Raw genomic sequence first — 27,785 nt, forward strand, 5'->3', positions numbered from 1 at the left:
CCACTCCATTCATAAACAAATCACTCCAGCCCGGGACCTTTGAGCTGCTACCTAAAGAACAACAAGCAGGACCCCATCTGTAGTTGGAGGTTTTCTCCCTCTGCTTTTCTCCTCTTTCTCAGCTCACTCCGTTTTTAAACTTCCCTCTCTTATGTCTTCAACTCCCCTCCACTGTTCCCTCCCTCCTCTCCTCTCCCTCTCTGCTCGCTCTCTCTCAGCTCCAGCCGGGCCGCACCGCTGACACTCCCCTCGGTGTGAATCTGTCAGGGACGGAGCGTGCACGTCTCCAATGGGAACACTTTTTCATGTTTGGGAGCAGTGGGCAGGCTTTGTAAAAGTGTGAGAGTGGAGAGAGAGAGAGAGAGAGGAGACCCCCACCGTGCTGTGATTTGACTAAAACAAACAGCCGGACCCAGAGTGGTACCTCCTCCAGCGGACTGCCGGGACAGGACGGCAGAGATTAACCTCAGACTCTGAACATCTGAGGGGATCTGTACATCTGAGGCAGCCGCCCCTGTAGAGACGACCAGCTGGAGATCTCTCCTCCGGTTTCAGAAGGAGGAGACCGACTGCTGGCCTGGCAAACCACCTCGGACAGAGACTCATCTGTGCGTCCCGGGTCACTCTGAAGGTAAGAGGTCTTAATTCTTCCTCACTGTCAAAGGGTTTGGGCAGCTGCTGTGATGATGTGCTGTACAAAATGTGGAGAAGTCACTTAGCCTGCACAGGAAACCCACTGTGACACTGTGAATTTCATGGCTGTCTGTCTCAGAGAGGAAACCCCTCATCCTTACATCCTTCACACTGCTGCGTCATATCGAGCCTCTGATAAAACAATCAGATTCAATACCTGAAAACGAGCTCAAAAGTCCGTCGCTAAAGTCTGTTTGGTTGTGTGAGGTTGTTGCTGGTTATTGTTAATGTGTCTGTGTTGGTGGTATTTGTCACCCGCATACTTGAATGTGTACACAACAGGAATTACAATGTGAAAGAGTGCAGAGCAACCTGTTCAAACACGAGCCGGGTGATGGCTCGCATCTCTGTACATAGACACCTTTTCACACTTAACATAGTGAAACTCTAACAATGTTTATCTTCTCGCTGAGAGAATGCGTTTGACAAGGCGTCCCAGGGTACCCCACACACACACACACACACACACACACACACACACACACACACACACACACACACACACACACACACACACACACACACACACACACACACACACACACACACACACACACACACACACACGCACTGGGCTTTATAGCACAAGCTGTTTGTATGTGCTCCACTTTGTGCTTCGCTGCTAAAGGGCTTGTTTATACAGCCCTCCTCAGTCACCCTGAGTGAACTGGCGGTCCTCAACACCCAACCCATCAGTCTCTTCCCTCCTCTGTCCGTCCCCCCTACATGGAGAATCTTTCTGGAACGCCATGATGGTGCAGCGAAATCAGACCCAACATCAGCCACTGTCACCAGCATCCTCTTTAACTCTAGATGGATGCCCTCTTAGTGATAACACACTGTGCTGATTTCATAGCTTCATGCCTTTGTCTCAAATCTGGCATGAACCAGTGACCCGTCCTCGTCTGAGGAGCGCAGAGCCGTAAACAGAATCTGTTGAATCATCTCCTCGCATTCATCACATGAGAAGGTTTTAGTACCTGGAATGAGCTACATTATGGCAATGTGAGCTATTTCACGGCTGAGACACATGTGGCACGCATGACTCCTCGCTCTAATCCGCCATGTGTTTCGCACCTGAAAGCTTCGCCACTTCCCGGCTGCGTACGGCTGCTGTGTGGTTAAGTTGTTAGTTCAGTTAGTTGTGTTTAGTCTGGATAACTGCGCTAGGCCTTTCTGTTTACACATTTCTAAAATGCGAGAATCTGAATTAGCATCAGTTGTGATCATAGCTGTGTGTCAACACTCTTGAAGTCTTTGATCATCTCTGGCTCGGTGGATATTTTCGGTCCAGGCATTGTCCAGTGTTGTTGTTTCAGATGAGCTGCTGGAAAACTGCATGCATATCATACTTTTGCCATCAATGGTATTAGCCTGTACTGCATTCATACCATAATTCTACTATCAGAGGGATGCCTGCTGCAAAACACTTTTCACAGAAACAACTTTTAAATACAATATTTGTTCTGATGGATCTTTACTGAACAGACTTGTGAAGATTCATTTGTCTCCTGAGCGGTGGGGATTTTTCTGCGTGTGCGTCAGACTGCTGGTATGTACTACAGCAGAGCTCTTCTCCCTGGGCCCCAGCGCAGCGCGGCCCATTCGGCTCCATTCCCCTTGCCCAGACCTAATCCTCCGTCATCAGCTGTTTCCTGGTTCCCCGGGCTCCCTGCATGCCAGTCGCTCTGAGAAAATGTGCTTCGCATTATGACCATGCAGAAAACATGCCAGGAGTCTGATTCGGCTCCCATGTGCTCCGATATGTAACAGTTTGAGCTCAGCAGCGAGTTTTAAAACACAACCACTGTGAAGTTGTTTATATCCGGTTGATGAATATGGTTTAAAATCCTCTGAGCTCTCAGACATCATGCCACATGATTATCCTTATATTTATTTATGAGGTAGTATATTGTATATTTAACTATAGTCAACTCTGACTCATTTCCTGGTGGTCTCTTGATGTCTGATTCACGATTCTTCATTCATACTTCTGAACTGAGTCGTCGTTTCTTTGTGAGGCCATCAGCCTCTGCATCTTTAGTGATGTAGTCAGACACTGAACTTAAGTCATATAGCTTTAATAATGAAGAGCACTAAGTGGTGCTGTGATACAGCATCCTGTACGGCTGCCTGGTCCATCTGGCCTCCCCTCGCCCCCATTCTTTCCCTCCCTCCCACCCACTCACACAGAGCTGACAGGCAGCTGCATCTCATCTTCAGCCGGAGAGCACGGCCACTCCTGCAGGTCCACGCCAGGAGGAACTCTTTCTTTTTTTACGAGCTGTCATACCGAACCTTTCGGGAAGAAAATCTGCCTGAAAAAGCAAAGAGTGGTGTCATTTTCACACACGTAACAGAGACGTTGTCCAAACATGTGCGTACGAAGGTTGGCGCTAACACACTATGTTTACGCCGTTTATGTCAGTTTATAAAGATGGTAGTCATGACTGCTCCCCAAAATTGAAGCCAAAGCACCTCGTTCGCCTCCTGGTGGCGGTCTGCAGTACAGGTTATAAACCCCGCCTCCTCCGTGTTAGCAGTTGGGACTTGGACCAAACTAAAAACCAAAATTTAACCAAATATCTCACTAATAGTATAAAAACGATACTTTTTGCTGATGTTTCCTCTTTATAGGTCCTTAAAACGTCTCTGTTATTTGTTGCGTCCTACATCACTACACAGTTTTCTTACCACACAGTTATTTGTTGTGGTATTAAAGCCTTTACTCCTGAAAAGGGTCCTCCACTCCTGCGTAGCTGAAGTATTACGATCGCCTCTCTGATTGTACTACATAAGGAAGACTATTTTTTTTTTTTTAAGCAGGAAGTTTTGGTCTCCATCAGATCCTGTTAAAGCAACACACTTTCTCATCGGAGCTTTGCTGTCCTCGCTCCAACTAAAACACGCTGGAATTAGTGATACAGTGCAGCGAGACAGGAGGACAGGGGGACGAAGACAAACAGTCGGTTGCTTTAGCAACATAAGAATATTCCACATAATGGAAAGCGGAGAGAGAATTTGGATTTCTCTCGGTTTGTCTTGAAGTTACGAGCTGCTTTCGTTTGAGGTTCAATGATATTTAGCATTGGCGCTACTACTGCTTTGTCGATACCCATGCATAGGAAACAACACTCCAAAGAGCTTGTTGCAAATGTTAACATTAGCTTTACTCTGCACGGATAGTATGAATTATCACCCAGATTTGTGCTTCTCTTATTCCCCCGGCCTTTATTCCTGTGTTTAAGGAAACAGTCCTAATTGTATTCAGCTGTTTCTGGATCTGTCTTGTTGGGGGTGTGTAAAGAGCAGAGGGACTGGAAGTGTGCGTAGGCGTCCTCCATTTCTCACGAGGCAGGTTGGGGGTCTATTACCCTCCAGTGTTAGTGGGACAGGAGAAAGGGTTGGGGTGCGGGACCCTACGCATGGGTGGGTGAAGTCTTAGAGGAAAACGTGGGCGGATGCATATGCCAGTAAAATATCTCTGATATTTATGTATTCCCACAGAGCAGAAACTGTTTGTATTGGCTGGGACTGGGACAAAGCACACACATAATTATAGCCTTAAGTGGTCAACAAACAACTCCAGGATTTACTGCTCAAGAAAACAGGGGGAAATTTTACTTCAGTTACAACCGCTTCTTTAATTTTTGGTGTTTTAATTCTTTTTTCTTTGGTTTATGTTCTCAAATGAGGAGAAAATTAGATCGTTAAACTGATATCAAACACTAGCCACATCTAAGGATGTCATTCTACAACCGTCAGTTTTACCCTGAAGCCCCTTACGTCCCCCCCACTGCCACTACAAACAGCATTTACAGCTCTGTTTGAAACAGTGCAAACCAAAATCCACAGGTTTCCAAACACGTGTCACCTCAGCATGAGCCCAGTCACTTTGGTTTGCCGGGGAGCGACGAATGGACTGAGATTTATGAAGAGGAATAACAGAGGAGAATTTTTTAATGCTCCGGAATCTGATAACACAAACTTGAGATGGCTTCAGTGCAGCTTCAAGCTCTGAAATTACAGGATGCAAGCTGTTTTTTGCTGAGACAGAACTTTTCAAAGTCCTGCAGTCCAGCTGTGCAACTGCGAGATCCAGTTGTGCGTCAGTGTGAGAGCCAAAAGTCTTGAAAATCTTTCTGTTAGTCAGATGTCAGGATAACATATGAAGACCTTGCTCCAGCCTCAGCCTGTCCTGAAAATAGTTACACAAAAACTTCTGGAGTAGAGAAATATTCTATGTTAATAAAGGATCAATTGACAGCCGGTAATATTAAATTAAATGTACAATATATGTAACTTTGGGGCCGCTTAATCCCCAAAATCAAAACAAAAACAAAATATCTAGTCTGATGGCGTGGCAAAGTAGCATGGGATCATGGGAGTTGTTGTCTTCACCACCATTGATGAAAATCTAGCTGGTGCAAATCATGTTCACAGATGAGGTGATGTGTTCAAGTTTTATTCACGTAATGCAGCAAACGACAATGAATAATTGTGATACATTACATGTGACCAAGGACAATGCCACGGATAAAGCAAATATGACCCAATTAAAAGGCAAAATGGAAGTCAACGAGATATACAACATAGGGTTTTTCATATTTAGATATTTTATATTTTATTATTGTCTTTCAGCTCCACTGCTTTGGTTTTCTGATCCATAACTTTTTTGGTTCACTCCTACGGCTCTCATCAGTTTCAGCTGCTACAGGAAGCTTTTTATTTTATTTTGAAAAGCTCTAAAAAGCTCACTTTACATTACGTACAAAGGTCCAAATTATTTATTTCAAATATCAGAAGTTGGTGGAGACTAAAGACGGAGCTAAAAGAGAGTGAATATTGGGACATATCACTTTCAAAAGTTGTGCTGTGTAGAGCTTGTTTCGGCTGTCTCAGAGTGGTCAAAAACAGTTAATGTATCTGTAGCTTTAGATATATGAGGCGCACACACACACACATTTAAAAATACAAATATGTGCTTTAGGGTTCTTTAATGTGAAAATTGTTATCTTTTACAAAAAGAAAGATGGATGACTGCGACACAAACACAGGCTCCAGAGGCATTTCCTGCTTACAGCAACTCCCAGATTCTGACAGCATGTTGGTGACATGTGTGCCGTCCCAGCTGAAATTGCTTTTTACCCACAAACCTGCAGATCAGTCGGTTTTTCATCACGTTGGATGACGGTGAGAGCTGTCTGAGGTGGGAGCACTGCATTGTGGGTCTGCTGCCGAGGGACCAGAAGGTTCTCCTCAGGGGAGGGGGGGCATGTTGGCTGGCCTGTCCGAGACGGGCGATAAAAATGGAGGTTTGTTTTAACAAAGTCACACCAGGTCATTTTTTTCCCACAGAGCTCGCCAGGGCCCTGCTGCTCGGAGATCTGTCGAGAAAACCTGACATCCTTCTGAAAAAATTTAATACAAAGACAAGCATGACCTGTGTGTGTGCGGTGTAGATATTTTAGTCCTATGATTTAAACGTGTCTTAATAAAGTGTCAATGACTCTGACACGTCATATTTTGTCCTATAGGGGCTGATGATTGTTTGCATTGGAAAGAAGTGGTTGCTAAATTGGAGATGTTTGTTTTGCACAGCTTCCTGTCCACTGGAGAGTGTGTGTGTGCTCCCTCTGCTGTCCCACTCTGTGCTTTCATGTGGTGTTTCCCATAAACTGTGCCCTGTACGTCTGCACGCTCACGTCGCTGTTCTTCCCCTCCGTCTGCTGCTGTGTGCACTATTCTTGTGGTGTGTTGACGGTTTGTCATGCTTTGTCACTGGTCTGATTGGTCTGGTTTTCTTTTTCTCAGCACTTTGTTTATTTGTTTTTATGCAAGATTACACAACAAAAAACTGTTTTCCATTAAACATGGTATAAGAATGTGGTGTGTCAGGAAAGAGCCAATTAAATTTTGGTGTGGATCCATGAATTTGGACCTTTCTTCAACCTTGTGGGATGATGCTGCTGTAAGATCCCAACTGGGAAAATTCAATAAAGTACATCTATCTATCTATCTATCTATCTATCTATCTATCTATCTATCTATCTATCTATCTATCTATCTATCTATCTATCTATCTATCTATCTATCTATCTATCTATCTATCGAGTGCTATTCTACTTTAAAGCTGTTTTCTTCTGTGAAGGAGTTTGTGTTGCTGTGTGACCCTCTACTCATTGTGGCATCTCTTGTTGTCTCCATGTGTATTTGTTTGGTGCATTGGTGGTCTGCTGTGTCACTGATGCATCACCGGCTTACACCCACACAATTCCAGAAATTTCCTCATACAGGAAGTCAGAAATCTCCAGCTGCATGTTTGGACATCTTTCTCCCTTTTGTTATAGATTACTCCTTTTTTTTCCGCTCCCTTTTCCCCCAAATGTAACCTCCCCCCCTCGGGACACTAAAGCAAACAGTTGGCTGCAAACGTGGTTTCCCACCTCATTGAGGACTGCTTCATCACTGCCAGATGTTTAAATAAAACATGCACATATAGTACACATAGATAATCCCACAAGTGGGATTACAGGGTGCAGAGGGACCAGGGTTTACACACTCGAGCTGTATCCTGAGGCTGCGCGTGGGCTGTGTGCGCCCAGCTGAGGTCGATTTTAGCATTCTTCCACATTAGCCGGCGACACGTTGAGTGTAGCTCGCTTGTTTATGAAAAACCCGGGAAGGGTCAATCAGCCACCAAATTCCCAGCATTTGTGGGAAAACTCGGTACGGCACGATAACAGTTTAGCCCTCACGGTGATTACTGTGCCATCACTAGCATAAACGCGGTTTGTTTTCCTCAGACCTCCGTGATCATTGTGAGACTGAAGTATCCAGTTTCGAAGATTAAAAAGACAACAATAAACATCTGGGTTAGAAAAATGTTTTGCTGATTCTGCACAAGCCGCCCTTCTCCGACCGAGAACCACTTGACTCGACTGGACTTGATTTGTGGATATTGTGGAGGTTTCTTACTGTAATTTGTCTCAAACACGGGCTGCTCGATCATCTCTTTGGTTCAAACACAGTGCAGCTTTGGGTTTTAGGGGGTCAAACTGCTGCTAAGTGTTTTTATTAAGTGGGAAACAGCGTCACTGAAATGCTGCCAAACCTTCTTGGCAGATATAATAGTGCCCTGACTCCTTTGTATGTCTCACACCGTTGTTTTGTATTTTACTTTTTACTTTACTTTTTATATCTTTTATATCTTTTTATTTTATATATTGTTTTTTTCTTATGTGTAGTACTTATTGTGTTTTCATGTTTTATGTTCATTGTATGCACCTATATACCAAGGCAAATTCCAGGTAGGTGTAAACCTACTTGGCAATAAATACTTTCTGATTGTGATTCTGATTCTGATTCTCGTCCTCACAAGGATAGAGCATGAAAACAGCCATGTTTCCAATACAGTTTGAAACTACTTTGCACAGCGCCTCACACATCTTTCATAGTCTTCAATCTTGGATCTTTTTGAAGCTCCTGACTCTCCTTTGGCTCTGTGATCCCAGTCAGCACATCCCATTTCGAGGGTCAGATTCCTCGTCCAAAACCCCCACTGGTCAACACAAAACCGCATCGTGTTGCAGTAGCCAAACATTATCTTTCCGTTCCTTTCAAAGACCCCAAACGGATACTTGAACACACCTAGATTCCTGTTCAGCAAAGAGTGAGCTTTCTTTTTTTTTGCGTTTTTAGATTTCAGATGTAATTTCACATCCTGTAGTAGCGCTAACACAGCAGCAGTCTGGCTTGTTTCAGCAAATATCACATGAGCACACAGTCGCAATAACATTTGTTTCTTCTCACACTGTCAAGTGACACATGCCTTCGGCGCCACTGCGTTTGGCTGTTGTCGCTCAAAGTCATCATCGTTGACATCGAGGTTGACCACTACTTTTATAAGCACTGATGCATGGCTTCCGCAGCGGACGGTCCCTCATCGCTGCTTGCTGCATGGGGCCCCCCCCTGGGACGAGGTGACCCCTCCGCTCTCCACCGTCATCACCAGCAGGGTCCCAAGGGTATCAGCGATCCTGGGAAACTTTCAGAGGAATACTGTGGGAACATGAACTGTACACAGGCAGCAGTGACAAAGGGGGGAAGAGAGGGAGAGGTCTGTGTGTGTGTGTGTGTGTGTGTGTGTGTGTGTGTGTGTGTGTGTGTGTGTGTGTGTGTGTGTGTGTGTGTGTGTGTGTGTGTGTGTGTGTGTGTGTGTGTGTGTGTGTGTGTGTCTCCAGAGTTTGAGGACGATAGGTGGGGCTGGGATGCAACACAGCGCACGTCTCTGTGTACAGTGTGAGTTTTAGCATCAAGAGAAAATCTCTCTCTCTCTCTCTCTCTCTCTCTCTCTCTCTCTCTCTCTCTCTCTCTTTCTGTTTGTTGCTCACTCACCCCTTTTTATTAGAACCAGGAGGCTGCAGGGGAGGAAATGGACCAGTCATGTTTTTGGAGCAACTCAAGAGCTTTTGGGAGCGGAAGTGCCAAAGGCAGTTAATTTAGGGAGGCAACATGTATCTGGTTTGAGTCACTGGCTTTGGGTTATGGGTCTTGTATCTCATCACCACTGTCAAACTGATCGCAACTTTTTTTCCCCTCTTTTAAACTTGGAGCTAAATCGATAAGGGGAAAAAAATCTGCCCACTTGGTCCACTGTTATGGATACGAAGGTGACGCTGCCAGACATGTTCGGATTAAATAAACTGAGAAAACTCCTCGTAGTCTCAGATAAGCTTTAGAATCTGTGTTGAATTACAAAACGCATTTTGCCCAAGTTCTTAAAATAGAGATCGTAAAATTACATTATCCCGTAAATGGGGGCGAGATTTCACAAGATGCATTTCACAATTTTTCCACCTCCTCCACCCTCGCTCTTCCCAAGGCTCCTTCTTCCGCCCTCTCTCTCTTTCCCACCCTCTTGTGTGCAGGCCTGTGATCCATCCTTAACTGTTTCCAGACGCCTGTGCACTGCAGGTCCTAACCCCTGTTCCAAACATAACAACAAACCACCACTACCCTCTGCAGTTTTTTCCCCCTTGTGCAGCGAAATTACTATCAGAGCATTCGAAGGTCTTGGGTAATGGTGGTTGATGTGAGGATGGCAAGTATCAGGCACCTCTGACCTGAAAAGCTGCTGAATTCATTCTGGGATGTTGATATCTCTTTTGGTGTACAACATGATATCTTATTAGTAATAAAAAACCATAGCAACCTTTCCAATCTCAGTACACTCCTGTGTCAGCGGCTTGGGTGAATGCCCTCATTTTCACTTCTTGTTTACACAGAAAACCAATTAATGGCTCAGCACGGCTCTTGAATAGCTTGGACGCAGCATTGTTGCCAGTGAGCGTGTTGCAAAAGCTGCACACAGTGACCCGCTTGTTATTGGTCAGAATGCTGGTGAACCGGGAACAAAAAGAGCCAGACATTGTCGCTCTGTCCCGGTGCAGCGAGGCATCAAATACCTTCAGAGTGAGCTGCATCTGGACCTCAGACTCATGTGTGCCGGCCAGAAACCATTAAAGACGGCAGCCTGACAGCAAACTGGATGCTTTGTGTTTGTTTCCTCTCAGTATGAGCTGAGAAGAGTTTCGTGTCATTTCCTCTGATTGGAAGCAGATTTTTCCGACAACAGAATGTGATTTATCTCCTGAACTCTTCTAAACTCAACCCATCCTGCTTGATGTCATGAAGACGGGAATCAATTCATTACTACGTCAGGCCTCTTGAGATGGAGTTGTGTGTTCACCGGGGGTGAACACTTCTTCCTTTTGACCGATTTTTATTGAATTTTTTTTGTGGACCAAATAATCCATGATCTGGTTTGAGCACTTTTCTCTCATCTGCTTGTTTCCAGAGCAAACTGTCTGAAGACGTCCAACATGACGAGGGCGACGGCGTCCATTCTCCATCTGACAGTTACAAGTGAGAACTAACTTTTTATGAGAAATTTGAAACAGGACCACAGGGAGAGAAGAATGTGATGCCAACTATAATGTCAAGATTGGATACTTGTATGTATTTTGATAGATTTTCTAGCTTGTGACTGTGATGACTGATGAATTCGAACTGACCTCCGCTGTTTTAAATATATCTGTCACTTACGAGGCGTCATTATCCTCCCACTTACGGCTCCAGACAGCTCATATCTTTCATCATTTAGAGATAGAGCAGGATCCGCCTTGTATTGTTGATATAACCTTTGACCTCATGCTGCTGTCTCTTTGACCTCCATCCTGACCCTTTCTTCCCTTGTTGTGTTGTGTCAACTCCAGCTCTCCTGTGCCTCTGCGCGCAGCTGCATTGCCTGGAGATAACACCCAACGACAAAGAGCTAGTCCTGGCCGAGGGCTCCTCCCTCACCCTTACCTGCTCCGGCTTCAGGGAGACGACTTGGGAGTTCAAGAGGGACGATGTGCCGTATTTCCAAGTGGAGCAAGTTCAAAATGTAGGCCAAAGCTATCAAATCGTGCAAAGCGGCGCCACATCTAGCGTTTTGACCCTGCAGAACGTGAGCTGGAAGCACACGGGGGTGTACCTGTGCGTTGATCAACACACTGGAGAAACTAAGGAGGTTGTCGTGTTCGTCCCAGGTGAGATCTGATTTACGCAGCAACACAGTTTGTAGAAGATGTCTGACATCCAATTTTGTTTCATCGTGGAAAGTTACAATATCTCCCTCATAAAAAAGGGACATAAAAATGATGTCCTAGTTTCAAAGTATAATTCTCTGCAGGTTTAGTGTGTTCACATTGGAAAAATAAGAAACATTCCAAAAAGTAAGAACACATTTTAAAATACTGCTGAAAACATGGTGATTTTTAAGTATGCTGTTGATGTGCATTATTTTTTGCACAATTTGCAGCTATGTGAAAATATTTTCAAATGTGAGCGGTGGAGAGAGCGCTCCAAGAAGAATTCAGAAAATAGAAGAATTTAAAGAAAAATAATAGTAAATAGACAAAACATTTCACTGCTTTCTCTTTGTAAAAGTCAGTGATCAATCAATTCTTATTATATTGGTTTTGCTTTGTTTGTGAAAAATGCAGCTTTGTTCACAAACTGTAACCGAACACGATGCTCTAAATATTATTTACTATGTATGGAAGTACGACTCATCAATCGTTTAAGTAATGAAAGTTGTCATGTTTCTGTCCATAGACCCTGATGTGTGGTTCATAGAGAGATTCCATGGCATGGTAACTAAGACCAGTGAGGAGAGCAGCATCCCCTGCGTGGTCACCAACCCAAACATCAACGTCACCCTGTACGAGAGGGACACTGACATGCCCATCAGAGGACATTATGTTCCCAGCGAGGGGTACAAGGCACCGCTGGAGGACAGGACCTACGTGTGTCGAGGAGAGCTGAACGGGGACGTGAAGGAGTCTCAGGCCTTCTACGTCTTCAGCATCTCTGGTAGGTGTTCAGGTTCCTCTTCCCAAAATAAAAATGGTGATTATTGACTCAACCCCCTCCATGTGTGCCGGAACCCACAAACACATGCACACAGAGTCTTGGCCCTTTAATTCAGTTGCAGCATACACCCAAACTACGAAAGTTAATAACGAGTCTGTCTTTTTAAAGCGCCGTAAAGGATCATATAAAATGTTTGTTATTGCTGAGGAGATGTTTTGATAGAAAACTTTGAAAAATGCTTCAAAAGCTGTTTGAAGGAATCTGAAGAACATTTTATAACTACAATGTCGCCCTGTGGGCGAATAACTCCGTCAAGGCCCAAAGATCCCCTCACACTCATAAATATCAGTCCCCTAAACAGCCCTGATTTTTTATCATCTAAATCCAAGAATTATTCTCCGAGAAATCAAAGAAAATGTTGAGAAAATACCCTAATTTGCAAAGAAAGTTAAAAAACAATAAATCATGGTCCCATCCCCCGAATCTGGAGCCACACCAAAATGTTATGGGCTCTTTCTCGGGTCATGCTCCAATTTCAAGGAAATCGGTTGAGTAGTTTTTAAGTAATCTTACTAAGTAACAAACAAACGCAGATGAAAACATAACCTCCTTGGTGGAGGTGATGAACGGTTCTTCCCTGACCCATACAGCATCCTTCCACCAAGTATCATGGTGATCTTGCTAATTGCTGCCAGCTAACACACAAACAAACAGAAATCCAGATGAAAACATAACCTCCAGAGTAAATAATGTGGAGTTGTAAAATAGTTTTTCTTTTTTTTTAGCTGAGAGGCAAACACAGGAGCCAGCAATCAACTTTTGACACATATTAGGAGCTAAACATTAATTCAGGGTTTGTATTTGACCAGATTAGTGGCTCATTAGAACTGAAGTTTTCCACATATTGTTTTGATTAATCCTCTTCCTCCTCTCCCCCACACCCTCTCTTCCCGTCCCAGTCCCCGAGGCCATCAACGCCTACATCAATGCATCAAAGACGGTCCTGAAACAAGGCGAACCGCTGACAGTCAACTGCACGGTGCACGGAGTGGAGCTGGTGTATTTCTCCTGGGATATCCCCAACAGAGAGGTGAGTAGGAGTGTGGAGCAGAACGAGCGCTTTTGTTCGGCTTTTCCTTCGTGATAACTCTCCAAGCTTCATGGCTGAGCCTAAATTGCATCAAGATGTAGAGACACACCTCGATTTTTTATCCCCCTGTGAAATTGTACTCAAAGCACATGGTATTGGTTCTGAAAATGTAGTAATGGAGGCAGCATCGCCCTGTTTCATGGGTGAATGTGTCATGTGACCTTTGCTACAGATCAGACAATATTTCCCAACACTCGTATCCAGGGGATTATACATTTCCTGTTGAATTTTTTTTTTCCTCGAAGCTCCACCTCGCAGATGTTAGATCACACAAATTAAAATCCCATTCTACCTGATAATAAAACGGCAGACCAACAGATTCATGTTTTTTAATCTCTCCAAGCTGATTGAGGTGGAGCCGCTCACAGACGTCCTGTCGGCCACCAACATGCGCTCCTGCCTCATCTTCTCTCGAGCCACGGTGGCCCACAGCGGAAACTACGTCTGCCATGTCCACGAGGGCATGCAAGACCAGAGTGACTCTGCCAGCGTCAACATCACTGTGCTCGGTTAGACAGACACACACACACACACACACACACACACACACACACACACACACACACACACACACACACACACACACACACACACACACACACAACTCAAACAAACCGATGCAGCACAGATTATTATTGGGTTTCGTTGACAGAGAGGAGACTGCTTATTATCTAAACCTAAGTCAAGGTGAGGGAGTTGCTCCTTTTAAAGGAAGTAAAGATCACCTCTATTTATTTCTGTTCAAAGTGTGAATAAACCTTCGACATGGTGTGGATGCCCTGAGTGATACCTTGAAAAACCACGAGGGTGCAGCAACTCTTTATTTAGACTTTTGGAAATAAACTCCAAGTTCACAAGACGCGATCGTGCAACCGAGCTCCGACTTCAAACATTAATATACAGTAAGTCAGCATCTAAGCAGCTCAGTCGTCTTACAAGCAGCAGACTGAGAGGAGGGGGGGGGAAAGCAGCGCTCCTCATGCTGAGCTTTTCTTCATTTCTGTCTCCTGACGTCCTCTGAATGTGTTTGGGTCTGTGAATGCTTATTCTGTCCGCAGCGAGGTGTGAGATGTTTATGTATAACGTGAACCGCCATGCTTCATGGAGACTGGGACAGTGTAGTGCTGCGGCCTGGACGTCCCAGTGGAAAAGACAGAAGCTTACAAACAGGGCCAGTACACTGTCTATAGCCCACTGTCCAATGAAGAAACTAAACAAGGAATTATCAATCAATCAATCAATTAACTTTATTTTATATAGAGCGAGGGTTTGTTTTTTTACAAGTCACAATTTGCCTCTAGGGCTAAACAAGGTGCGACAACCTCTGCCCTTAACCCTCGACAAGGGTGAGGAAAAACTACCAAAACAAGACATGCCACAGAGCACATCAACAAGATAACAATATTTGCAACATTCATGATAAAAGACCGTGTCTAACATAAATGGAGCGGTGTATCAATGTTAAACAGAAAAGAAGAATAAAACAAGTGAGCAGAAAGAGATGCATTTTGTTCTTTTTGTCCGTAAAATGAATTTGTTTGACATGTTCCTGATGATAAACATGTTTTCAGAGCGAGGCTTCGTGGACGTGAAGGCTGCCGAGCAACAAAACATTTCAGCCAAGTTGCAGGAGAACGTGGAGCTGAGAGTTGAGATTGAGGCCTACCCTCCCCCTCAGGTCCGCTGGAGCAAAGACGGTGCCACCATCAACGGAGACAAAACCATCACAACCAGACCAGAGCATGAGATCAGGTCAGACATCACGCCAGACTCCTCAAGTGACCTTTGACCTTAAAAAATACCTTGAATACCATAATGCAATTAAACACCTCATTGGCCTTGATGCGTTTAAACAATTAGCACTGGTGCTCTGTGAGGGTGACGGCCTCCAGAGGCATCCAGCTCCTGTCAGTCATCACCAGATAAGGCCTCCGCAGAGAGAAACACTATCCTCTCTGGAGGGCAGGACTCCGTCACTCATTACACAGGAACCCTAAACACAACATACCTGTCACAACTCACTAATGTCTCACAGAAAAACACCAATGTGGTAGTTTCAGGACCATGTTTTTCACAGTTTTGCCAAAAAACACTCAAAAAGACGAAATAAATATTAAATAGAGAGATAATAATCGTTAAATAGTTAATAAATATACTAATAAAGGACAGCGTCCATCCAGTTCACTATATTTTCAGTTTAATTTCCTTAATTTCCTGTAAACATATTCTTTCCTGAGGATGTAAGACAAAAATGACATAATGTGTAAAAAAATAAATGAATAAATGTAGAAATATGGATATAAATGAAACAATACATGTAGAATTACAAAAATAAGAATAATATGTGTAGAAATGTAGGAATACGAAATAGTCTTTTTCCTCACCAAATCATATTCATGATCTATTTATATAATTTATTATATATTCATGTATTTTGTGTGTATATTTGTATCTATTAATGTATTTAAATATTTGTTCAATATGATATCTGTAATCTGTGCAAAAAAAAGCTTTTACAAGCAGTTAGGAGGAGCTTATCAAGAATTTCTCAATTTTCTTTAATATTCCCTGAAGATAATGTCTGGATCTGAAAAACAGCATGATTCATGTGGCGCAACATAACAGATCTGTGGAGAATCTGCCTGAAGTAGATCGAGTCAAATATCTTCAGAGAAATATAAGGCTGCTCATACACTTTGAAGCAAAAGAGTAGTGAATGGTCGGATATTTAATTTTTAATGTCCTCACATGTTGTCCTTCTGTCTTAGGTACATCACTATTCTCACCTTGGTGAGGGTGAGGACGGAGCAGAAGGGACTCTACACCGTCCTCGTCACCAACGGGGACGATACAAAGGAAGTGACCTTTGACCTGGAGGTTCGAGGTGAGCGGTTTATCACAGCATAAAGGTGTTTTTTATTAATTTCTTGTTATTCTCATTACCATTGTTGGTCATGAAATACAGACAAATTGTAGCAGAATTCGTGGACATGTTTTTACTCACGTCAGTAGTGATTAATGAGTGCTGCACCCCCTGTGTGTAGTTCCCTCTCAGATTAAAGAGCTGACCGACCTCCACCTCCCAGGGAAGAGACATTTGGTGACCTGTGTAGCTGAGGGGGTCCCAACCCCGACCATCGAGTGGTACAGCTGTGACAGCATGCTCAAGTACGCCTCCACCCGTCCTCACTTAACTGTCACACAGTGAACACCAGGGGGCTGACCATACACACAAATGTCTTTTTACTTTCAAATCATGTGCATGTGCTGCTTTGACTTCACGCCAAGCCACTGCCACTTAAGTGAATCCACCCGCTGATCTCGTGCTCGGTTGCAGGTGTAGCAACCAGACAGCGGTTTGGCAGCTGCTGACGCCAGAGCCGGAGGAACTGAGCATCCAAACCAACGTGGGCTACATCGAGACTCGGAAAACCAGTCAAGTCCGCAGCCAGGTGACCTTCCATAAGCCCCAGCAGGTCACTGTCCGCTGTGAGACCAGCAACCAAGCAGGCCTCGTCGACAGGAGGGACATCAAACTGGTGTCCGGCAGTACGTGTCATATGAATAATGTCCCGTCTCAGTGGTTTTCATATTGCCAGATGAAAGAGAATGTCCATGTTACACTGCATGTTGTTTTTATGTTTGTTTTTTAAATCTTTAGTGTATCTCTCTTTTCAATTCTGTCAAATATCTTTGAGGTGTTATTTTATTATTATTATATGATTACTTTTTCCACTGTGTAAATGTGCAGTGAACTGATGTTAAAAAACTTATGAAGATTCATGTTAAATATTGGTTAAACTGAACAAACTCAATCAAAACAACATGTATTTCAGCTATAAAAATCAGTTTTCTTTAGAAAATCAACAAAAAGTGTAGTTTTATTGGAATTTGAGACGACTTAAATAAAATGATCTCGGCCTCATCCTGTCTAATGCTGAGTGTCCTCTCCCCCTGTAGCACCGCTGTTCTCCCAGGTGACAGTGTTGGCTGCTGTTTTCGCCCTGCTGGTCATCATCATCATGGCCTTCATCATCCTCGTCGCCGTGTGGAGGAAGGTAAGATGGACGAACTCGCCTGTCAGGTTCCTCTCAAAAAGTCACGTGTAAACGGGAGTGATAGTGAATGAAAATGTGCAAAGGAATCCTTTGGTTCTGGTGTGTCATGTTTTTCCTCCTGTGTGTTTCCCCGGTGCTCCTCAGAAACCTCGTTACGAGATCAGGTGGAAGGTGATCGAGTCTGTGAGCCAGGACGGTCATGAGTACATCTACGTGGACCCCATCCACCTGCCCTACGACCTGGCCTGGGAAATGTCTCGAGACAACCTGGTGCTGGGTGAGTCTTCAGGCAGACGGGCACCAGATGAAAGAACCTGTCAAACTTATCAGTGTTAATACTTTGAATTCCTAAATCAGATTAATAGACATTTATAGGTATGATTACAATTATACTGCAGCTCTCGTAGCTGTAACTTCTCACATGTTATACTTCAAACTGTGGGGAAACAGTGTGATAACTTTAGTAATAGGACTTGTGGTTTTTAAATGGTGAGCCCTGGAGCAACAGGAGGAGCATGCAACTGTCCCATAGACTCTAATGTTAAATCAACTGGAGCATCTCTCCATTTTTAACCAGAAAATTCAGAGGAAAACAGAGGGCTATTTTTGTTTTTTAATCGCTGTATCTCCCAAATGTTTGACACCACAGACAGGAACTTTTTAACACTGTGTTAAGCACAGTCTCCTCTCTCACAGTGTGAAGCTGTAGGCAATACGAGTCACAGCCTCTGAGTCTGAGAGGTGTCTGTCAACCTCACTCCTGTTTGGACCGGCTCGAACCGAGCTGTTACCATCACCGTGGCAACCATTAACAGCAACTGAGCGCGCACATGCACACACACCTGATTCAGATCAGCTGATTAGACTCAAAACACACACACACACACACACACACACACACACACAAGCAGCTTGGCATCGGCATAACAACTAAAGAGCGGGGGGGGGGAGCAGGGCGCAGCCAGCGTTCCAACAGTCGGCCGGGCGCCAAGTGCCAGGCTAGACAGAATATTTTAAAACGATAACATGACCCTTTAATACAATGTTGACATTGTAAAAAAGTGTAAAAATATGACATTAGTTTCTACATTGGTCATATAAAGTCAGTCTTGTGTAAAAAGCCTAAATTTGTGTGATGTGTATGAAGCATAGACTGAAAGTGAAGCCAAAACAAAACAGCTTTTAACCTGCGTTCATTCGAATGGTCAGCAGGGGGCGACTCTACTGCCTGTTTGTAGCGCAGACAGATTCTCCTGCTCCTCTCAGCAGGTGACTTCAGTGCTGAGTCGAGGTTAGAAAAATAAACTACGTTCCGTGTTAAGCTTTTCTTCTTGGCCTTAGTCCCTCTTCAGTCTTAAAGCTCCTTTTAAACTTTACCCCTCTATTGCCGTATTGTTGTTTGTCAGCTGCTCTCAACAAACAGCTTCCCAAGCCAACTGAGTCAGACGTCTACTCAACTTATCGTCTGTACCACCTTTAATAAGCTACCGTTTCTAATCTCACTTTATTAGAAACATATTTACAGTAACAACCGTCATGAAGAGCATGTTGTTCTTTTTCCGCTCCGATGTGCTCTGTTCACACTCTGTCCTCCTGGGTCCTCTCTTTGTGTTTCAGGTCGCACTCTTGGATCAGGAGCCTTTGGCAGGGTGGTCGAGGCAACTGCGTACGGTCTCGCTCATTCCCAGTCCAGCACAAAGGTGGCAGTGAAAATGCTGAAGTGTAAGAAGCACACAATGTAAAAACTCAGTAGCGAGCCATGTGTGTGTTTGTGTGGACAATGCAGAGACCACAGTGGAGTCCTCCTGCACGGCCGTCAAACACTGTGACCGGGGTGGTGTGCTCCTCCGAGCTCGGAGAGCAGCACCACGCAGAGCTTTAGTGTGGCTGCCACCCTCTCAGCCAAAGGGTCATTCAGCAGTTTGGCAGGGGCGCAGTGTGTCCTGGTCTCAGCATATTTAGTTCTCCTGTTCTCACACCCGCCTCACACTGCTCTACTCTTACACATGGCTCTCTCTCTGTTCATCCAGCCACAGCCAGGAGGAGTGAGACCCAGGCCCTGATGTCCGAGCTGAAGATCATGAGTCACCTGGGACCTCACCTCAACATTGTGAACCTGCTAGGAGCTTGCACTAAAAATGGTGAGCGTCACAGTGAGCAACAGTAATAAACACATGATAATTAGATAATTTTATTTGCTATACATTTAGCTACTTACAGTATATACACATATCAGATAACTAATTAGATGGATGCTTGAATGAACTACTCAACTTGACTTGTAGCAGGATTTTTATTGTCCAGAAAGAAGAAAATGTTTTTTCATATAAAACAGGAAAAACATAATCTTTCACTTGAACAGGATACGATTTTGTGTGCAGATGTAATCAATTAATTTTCAGATTTTTCTTTAATCACAGTCCTGTTTCTTCAATGGAAAACTACTTTCAAAGTTTAACATTCTATCTAAAATATCAATGTAAAAGCTCACGGCTGAAATGATCAAATCAGGAGACAACAGGAGACAACATGTGACTTCACAGGTTGTTGGGCACAATACAAATGTGAACATATGGTGGAAATGCTGCTGACAAACCATTGTCTTACTGGGAACAACAATTAAATAAATAATTTCATTATCAATTTATCTTGACAATTTAATGAAAAACTATTCTAATTTAATTAACCCTTTATGGTAAAGACTACAATAAGTATGTAATTTAACTTAGTATATGATTTCTAATGTAAACTTGTGTTGTGTGACAAGCTATGTGTGGCCTGTCGAAGTGATGTTAATGACTTGTTGTTGACTTGTGTTTTTTTGTGAAATTCCTAAACATGAATTGCTCTTCTTCCACTAACCAGGGCCTCTGTACCTGGTGACCGAGTACTGTCGCTATGGCGACCTGGTGGACTACCTTCACAGGAACAAGCACACGTTCTTGCAGTACTACGCTGAAAAGAACCAAGATGACGGCTGCCTCATCTCGGGAGGAAGCACACCGCTTAGCCAGAGGAAAGGGTGAGAAGAACGAGTTGTACAAAAATCCCCATTCAGAGCTGCACAAAGGGGCGTTCTGTAAGATTGGTAGGGGGGGGAAGTTTGGGGGTGTTGGGGGATTCCGGAATGAAATATCTGGGTTGTCTCACACTAAGAGATAAGCACAGACAACCTTCTTATATACAGTAAAGTTTAATATGATGTGCAACCATGAATAAATGTGGATTTAGTTCTAGTGCATTTTATCCGTATCCCTCCAGCTATGTGTCTTCCGGAAGTGAGAGCGATGGAGGCTACATGGACATGAGTAAAGATGAGCCCTCGATCTACATGCCCATGCAGGAGCAGATAGATACCATCAAGTACGCAGACATCCAGCCTTCTCCATACGAGTCTCCCTACCAGCAAGACATTTACCAGGAACAAGGTTTGCTTTGAGCCACACGTGTCTCAGTTCATGTAACCCTCACGAGGATTGATGATGATCTGATTACTGATTAAAACAAGGAATAGTTTGATGATATGAGGCCAACAGTAACCATCTGTCTGCCACTCACAGCAAGAGGAACTTAAAAGAAAGAAAAATTGGCTGTATTTTGCATGTGAGAAGCTTTAGTTTTAAATCAGTAAAGTTGATATAGTATTGACCAGATTAAAGCTGCAAGCAGCGTTGAATGTTCTGGGAACAGGCGGGACGCTGGTTGACGCAGCTGTCACTACCGCAAGGAACACTGCACGAAACATGCTTTTTCTTGCCTGTGTACATTGCGCATTGTGAATAAATTCCTGTGTCCACTATGTGGCCCTAGAGAGCATGCACCAAACATGCTTTTTGTTGCCGCGTATAGACCAGACCATGGGAATTCCAGTGGGTGGCGCTATGACTAAATATTGGCATGTAGAAAACTTTAGGCTGGGACTCAAAATATGAAATCTGGGTCAGATTGGACAAAAAATTGACAATGAATAAATTTGTTAATTAGTAAACTTAAAAAAGTGAAATTCGTGAATTGTTTTAGCCTCATGTATGAATGGATACAGTTGTTTTTTTAATCAAATACAGGCGATTACGTACGAACAAACATAATAACAGCAACAGCTCCATTTGAGCCCATTAAGCTCTCACTCAGTCCATGAGATTCTAATCACCCTCTCTTCCTGTTGTGTTTGTTGTCTCTTCTTGTTATCGAGTTCAGGTGACAGCAGATTGGACCTGGCCATCAGTGACGCTTCCATCCTCACCTACGACGATCTTTTGAGCTTCAGCTACCAAGTGGCGAAGGGGATGGAGTTCCTCGCCTCCAAGAATGTAAGTTATTGAAATTCAAGTTTCATAAAATTTAGCCGGTGACTAATCATCAAAAAGACAGTTTGAGAAGTAATTTACTGTTGTGCGGAAATTTGGAAGCGAGGATTGTTACCACGCTACACGTGTGTACAAACAAGTGTAAAAACAACAATGTCATTTTATTTGATTCCACCACAGTGTGTCCATCGTGACCTCGCCGCCAGGAACGTCTTGATCTGTGAGGGCAAACTGGTGAAGATCTGTGACTTCGGCCTGGCCAGAGACATCATGCATGACTCCAACTACATCTCTAAAGGCAGCGTAAGTAGCAAAGTAACTGCATATACACACACATGCACATTTGTTCCACTAACCCCATGCGGTCACTCATTGACATGATCAATTACTAACCTTAACTATTACAAATGAAAGCTAATACTCTGCCTGCCTCTATGTGGTAAATCTAAGGCTCCTTGCTACACAGAACAATACACCGTATAAATACACAGACACACACGCGTGGAGGATCCCCAATGACCTCAAACATCTGTGAACTGGACTTGTTGACTGTCTAGAGTTTCAAAATAGATTTTCATCTGTCATGCAATGTTTTGTTTTTGTGTCCATTCAGACCTTCCTGCCCCTGAAGTGGATGGCACCAGAAAGTATTTTCCATAATTTGTACACAACCCTGAGCGATGTGTGGTCGTATGGCATACTTCTTTGGGAGATCTTCACACTGGGTTAGTTCAAACACACACACACACACACACACACACACACACACACACACACACACACACACACACACACACACACACACACACACACACACACACACACACACAAGCGTTCTCTCGCTCTCTCTCTCTCTCTCTCTCTCTCTCTCTCACACAAACACGTTTTACTTCTATCTTAGTGAGGACATTCATTGGCATAGTGCATTCCCTAGCTCCTTACTCTAACCCTAACCATCCAAACTAAATGCCTAACCCTAACCCTTAACCTAACCTAAACCTAATTATAACCCTAACCCTAAAACCAAGTCTTAACCCAGAAACAGTCCATTTAAGGGTGGTCAGAAAGTGAGGACCAGCCAAAATGTCCTCACTTTCTCAAAATGTCCCTACGTAGGTTGTAGGCTCAACCTGGTCCTCACAAAGAAGCTGTACAAGAACACACACACACACACACACACACACACACACACACACACACACACACACACACACAACACACGACAAACAGGTTTCAGTTGGTTGTAATACGAACACTCACCACCAGATGTCAGTAAGTCCTTCAAACTCTCACAGTATATGGGTCACACATAAGTGTCTAAGATGAGAGCAGCACAAGTCGACAGCAAACCAGGTTGTTGGTATGTGCTTCAGCTTGAAGACTCATAAAAGGTCTGAATCTTATTAGGCACAGTCAAGCTCATGAACTCATTTTCTTTCTCACAGCATTATGAGCTTTTTCTTTTTCTTCCCACGATATTTCGAAACGAGCATCAAAACAAAGGGGGGCAGTTTATAGTATATGCAGTGTGAGCCCGAGTGAAGGGAAAACAAACTGACAATACAGCATCTGTGAGTGATAACCAAAAGTTCTCTGTGCTTCGCTGCTTCACTCTGACCTTCAGTGGACTGTTCAGATCCATTTCTCCTTCGAATCGGGGTCAGAACGAATACTCTCAGTACACAACAGATGTGATTCAGATAATCAATCTGTGTTTTTGCTCTTGGGGACAAAGTGATATTTAAGTTTCTCCTACGTGCATGACTTCAAAAACTATTATTGGTTTCATCATCACAGTTGTCTTAGATTTCCATTTCGAATTCCAGCCAGTGCACGACTTGAGATTTCTAGCGGCTGAATTATTTGAACTGCTGTCTGCAGGAGGAACCCCCTACCCTGATCTGCCCATGAATGAGTTATTCTACAGCGCTCTGAAGAGAGGCTACCGAATGACCAAACCCGCCCACGCCTCTGATGAAGTGTGAGTCTCACTGTCGCTTATTGTTGCATCTCCATTAAGTCTTCTGATCGTGTATAAAAATAAGAAATAAACACATTTTTATTCTGTTTGTGTTGTAGCTATGATATAATGAGGAAGTGCTGGGATGAGAAGTTTGAGACGAGGCCTGAGTTCTCCTTTCTGGTGCACAGTATGGGGAATATGCTGGCAGACGGCTATAAAAAGGTACTTTATTTATACACAGTGTCCTTACAGGCCTTCTGAGCTGCCTTATTGATGCTGAACTGTGAATTTGGATTTGCAATATTTCTGATTGTTAAATGTGACTTGTTTTTATTCAGTATTTTATTCACCTCCTCACTCACTCATGTATTCCCTCACTGTCGGCCTGTCTGTCCCCTACAGGCCTATTAACCAGGACACTTCTGAATTAACCAGGGCACTTTTGTTAAAGAAATAAACTGGAAAATCAGTTTTGACTTTTAAATATCTAAAACAAATTTACAATGTGATAATACTCGTTTCTCTTCAGTAAAGGATGCAAATGCTTTGACTTTGTTGTGTGAACAACCTTTAAGTGTTAAAGGGGAGCTCATATTATTTTGTATGTGTATGTTCTGAAGCTGTGGTGAAGGAAACGCAGATACATACCGTAAAGTTAAATACAAAGTCCAGATGTACAACGCTGGTGAGCTGAATCTACTGATCATATGTTTGATATTCCAAGTACATATACCTGTGAGATAAAACAAACCCCAGTGTCACCACTCAAATGACCGAACCACTGTCTCCTGTCACAACAGAGATACAACCAAGTCAACGACAACTTCATGAAGAGCGACCACCCGGCTGTCGCCCGCACCAAGCCCCGGCTCTCCTCACCCTTTCCCATCGCCAATCCATCATTTGGCTCCCCCGCTTCCCCCGCCACCCTCTCCTTCCCCCCGGACCCCTACAACCAGACCCTGAGCCCGGGAAACTTTAGACAGGAGGCCGACACGCAGGACGTCATAACCTCATACAACGAGTACATCATTCCAATCCCAGACCCGAAGCCGGAGGAAGCTTTCACTGACGTGCCATCGGAGAGCCCTGCCAGGTACCCAGCCGCTGAGAACAGGACGCAGATGTGCGCCAAATGCTGCGGCTGCAAGAGAGAGGAAGATGTATTTACTTAACAAGAGCATTTATTTTCCAACCACACACCCACTCATCCAGATGTTGAGCTGGGACAATAGCTGCACTATGAAGGCACACAGGGAGAAGAGTTTTCTATTGCACACATAAATACACAGCCAAGCAAAGTTTGCTTTTAAGACCGAATGAATGTCTGACCATAGAAAGTCTGGGTTTATTTACATATAAAATATTTTTTTATTTCATAATTAATTATTAACTTTCCTCACTAATAACTGGATCACAGATTCTCCTTCTAACGTTGTGTTTGGGAGCCGAGGACTTTGGCCTCCACCAGAGGAAAAAAATTAATAAATAACTGCCAAACCAGGATAAAGAATACATTTTAAATCAAAACAAGAAACATGAGCCAATCAATAAGAAGATTATTCCATGAACATCCTTCTAATTTACTTTAAAAATTGTGAAGATGTGCCCAGAACTGAAACAGTTTATCAATTAATCGATAAGTAGATGAACAGAACATTATTTTACATCTGTCACAATTTAATCGACCAAACCTTGTTTAGATTCAACAATTTAATAAGAAAATCACAGTAAAAACATTGCATTAGTTTCAGCTGCTGTATGACCTTTCAAAGTTAAAACATTTTAATTTGAGTTGTATAACTTCGATTAACCCAAGTGAAGAAGTCAAATCGGATTTATTAAAAAAATGCGTATAAAGAGCAAGAGTTGAAAGTGCTTTACAAACACGGAGAAGAAAAATAATACAAGTATGGATCAAAAGAAATAAAAACAGTGCGAGGGAAAGATGCAATAAAAGATTCGCAACATAAAAGTTAATGTAATAAAGTAGACAGACATTAACATGAATCACAACACAAAATCAGAGTAAGTTCAAATCAAGATTAAAACAAATATTTCTTTATACAGCAAAGTCAAAAATTATTATTTTATTAGATTATTTTTCAAAATACTGCTGCATGCAGCATTCCAAGCAAAACATGCACCATTTCTTTAAATGTGATTAAAACAGATCTGTAGAATCACTTTATAACAAAAAGAGCAGAAAGAAAACAGAAATTACACTGAAAAGCTTCCAGAATGATTTTACCAGGGACAATAGATCTAATGTAACGTAATGTAATAATGCAAGTGAACAAACAGCGTCAGTTCCCTGCGAAATAAAGAAGTAAGACATATGACTGAAACTGTTTTTGCTGAAGAGAAGATGAACAGAATTCGTAGAGACGTTCATAGAGACTGACCCTGATGACTGAGCACACAGAGCACACAGAGTAAAGTTGTGTTCTGTTCTTTCTGTCTTTCCGCTCTCAGCTCTGAGGCTCTGGAGGAGGAGAGCGACTCCGTGTCTCAGGACACGGCGGACACCCTGCCAGAGGAGGACCGGCTGGAGGAGACCAGCGAGAGAGACGCTCTGCTGGGCTCATCCGGGACGCCTGAGGTAGAGGACAGCTTCCTGTAGCCACACCAGCCTGAACCCTGAGAGATTTTCTTCAGTTTTTTTTTTTAACATGCCTGAAAAAGGGAACGTGACTAAACTAGAATGTAGCAAAATGGAGACCGAGAAGGCAACCTCTGTATTTCCACTAAGCACTCTAAAGGTTTTGTCCTTCTTTGAGTTTTTGTTTCACACTTAATACCTCTGGGATTACAAACGGTTACAGATAGCGAGCGTGAAGTTATCAACCAGTCATTTATTGAGAGTTGAATGCGGTACACTCCTCACACTCCTGTAGAATCAGTTTACAGTGAGTGCAGAGGTGTTCACTGTATCCTCCAGTTGAGATTTATGAGGCCTTATGAGACATGTGCTTTATTATTTACACACATTTAGCCTTATGCCCTTTGTTGGCTTTTAACATTAAATCCGTCCCACCTTCTCAACCGGTGTAGATTTTAAAGAACAATTTTATCAGTTGTAATAATACAAAAATGATTAACTCAAAAATAAACAATGTACACACATTCAAAACTAAGTAATAACAGTTTAATATGAATGGGAATCCTCAACATTAACTATACTTTCAGTGAACAACCACCATTAGACCACATTTGGATAATTAAATTAAAACTTATGTTTTCCTCCACAGCTGTTGTATAGTATTTTTGTAAAATCTTATTCCCGGTATATGAAATGCAGACAGAATCTACATGCACTGTTTTACTATCAGATTAGCTTTTTAATTTTTTTGTTTTATACGCCTTAGAGGCAGAATTTCCCATTTTCTCTTTTGTTTTCCGAGATTTTTGAGACGATATGAAATGTACATGTCTTTTATGAAGTTTGAATAGCGCCTTTTGTTTTGAATACTTGTTTCTGTGTAGGCTTTAATTCATAGTCCTGTGCCAGATTTGCACTTTATTTAGAGAAGACGCTTCGTTATAAAGAAATATAAATTCACACAATGTTACAAAAGACACAGCTGAGAATTTATTGAGGGAGTTTGAGTTCTGCTTTTCAATGTGTGGCTGTGAGAGATAGATAATGACTCCCGGTGTCTTGGGGGACAGGCGGGTGTCAAGTGAAAATAATAAACCCAGCGTATCACTGCCTTAGCACAAGATGGCACACATGGACGCCTTTGTACAGACTGAGATATTTGTTTCTGCAGCTGAAACCGCGCGCTGATATGAAGGGCTATACTGTACTCAAGGAACCTAGATAGCCATATGTGCACATGTAGAAATTATGCTTCTGTTGCATCGTTTAACATTCACTTACACAATGTCCACTTTCATTACATAATCCACCATTTAAAACGACACTAGTTTTATTTCCTGTAGCATTTGTTCCACAGTATTAAATGCACAAAACATCACAGTATCACAAGCTACGGTACCAAAGCTCTTGTTAACGTTTACAAATGTATTTTTATATATGTGTCATTTTATATGTTGTAAATGTGAAAATAAATGTGTATTATCATAGTATTGCTGTTGGAAGTGTGAGTCTTTTTTTTTAACCCACACGTTTAACTGCAGAAAAATACAAAATCACTAAAAGTCTGAATTCTGGTAGAAAATAATCCCTG

The 27,785-nt window shown here is 43.0% G+C and overlaps 1 protein-coding gene across 2 annotated transcripts; it reads left to right on the forward strand.

The window, feature by feature from the left end:
* On the forward strand, positions 1 to 27,684 carry pdgfrb (platelet-derived growth factor receptor, beta polypeptide). 2 transcript variants are annotated; one of them, XM_035162200.2, is made up of 24 exons: positions 1 to 631; positions 5,856 to 6,008; positions 10,553 to 10,620; positions 10,971 to 11,288; positions 11,857 to 12,114; positions 13,074 to 13,204; positions 13,608 to 13,773; positions 14,836 to 15,016; positions 16,033 to 16,148; positions 16,309 to 16,432; positions 16,602 to 16,813; positions 17,225 to 17,322; positions 17,467 to 17,599; positions 18,940 to 19,044; positions 19,353 to 19,463; positions 20,188 to 20,344; positions 20,584 to 20,750; positions 21,520 to 21,632; positions 21,810 to 21,932; positions 22,243 to 22,354; positions 23,511 to 23,610; positions 23,709 to 23,814; positions 24,393 to 24,688; positions 26,068 to 27,684. In XM_035162200.2, the coding sequence occupies exons 3-24, from the start codon at positions 10,578 to 10,580 to the stop codon at positions 26,213 to 26,215; spliced, it is 3,318 nt and encodes a 1,105-aa protein (XP_035018091.1). In that variant the 5' UTR covers positions 1 to 631; positions 5,856 to 6,008; positions 10,553 to 10,577; the 3' UTR covers positions 26,216 to 27,684. The 2 variants fall into 2 exon arrangements, with proteins under 2 accessions (XP_035018091.1, XP_035018090.1); XM_035162199.2 differs by lacking the exon at positions 5,856 to 6,008.
* The last annotated feature ends 101 nt before the right edge of the window (positions 27,685 to 27,785 follow it).

This window comes from Hippoglossus stenolepis, chromosome 7 (assembly GCF_022539355.2).
Source record: "Hippoglossus stenolepis isolate QCI-W04-F060 chromosome 7, HSTE1.2, whole genome shotgun sequence".
Classification (NCBI taxonomy): Eukaryota; Metazoa; Chordata; class Actinopteri; order Pleuronectiformes; family Pleuronectidae; genus Hippoglossus; species Hippoglossus stenolepis.

Excerpts from the sequence above, each read along its gene's own strand:
- pdgfrb (XM_035162200.2), top strand. The coding sequence starts at position 10,578 with ATGACGAGGGCGACGGCGTCCATTCTCCATCTGACAGTTACAA. Across the intron at positions 16,149-16,308 it reads CTTTGACCTGGAGGTTCGAG|TTCCCTCTCAGATTAAAGAG; the intron begins GTGAGCGGTTTA and ends CCCTGTGTGTAG. Across the intron at positions 17,323-17,466 it reads TCGTCGCCGTGTGGAGGAAG|AAACCTCGTTACGAGATCAG; the intron begins GTAAGATGGACG and ends GGTGCTCCTCAG.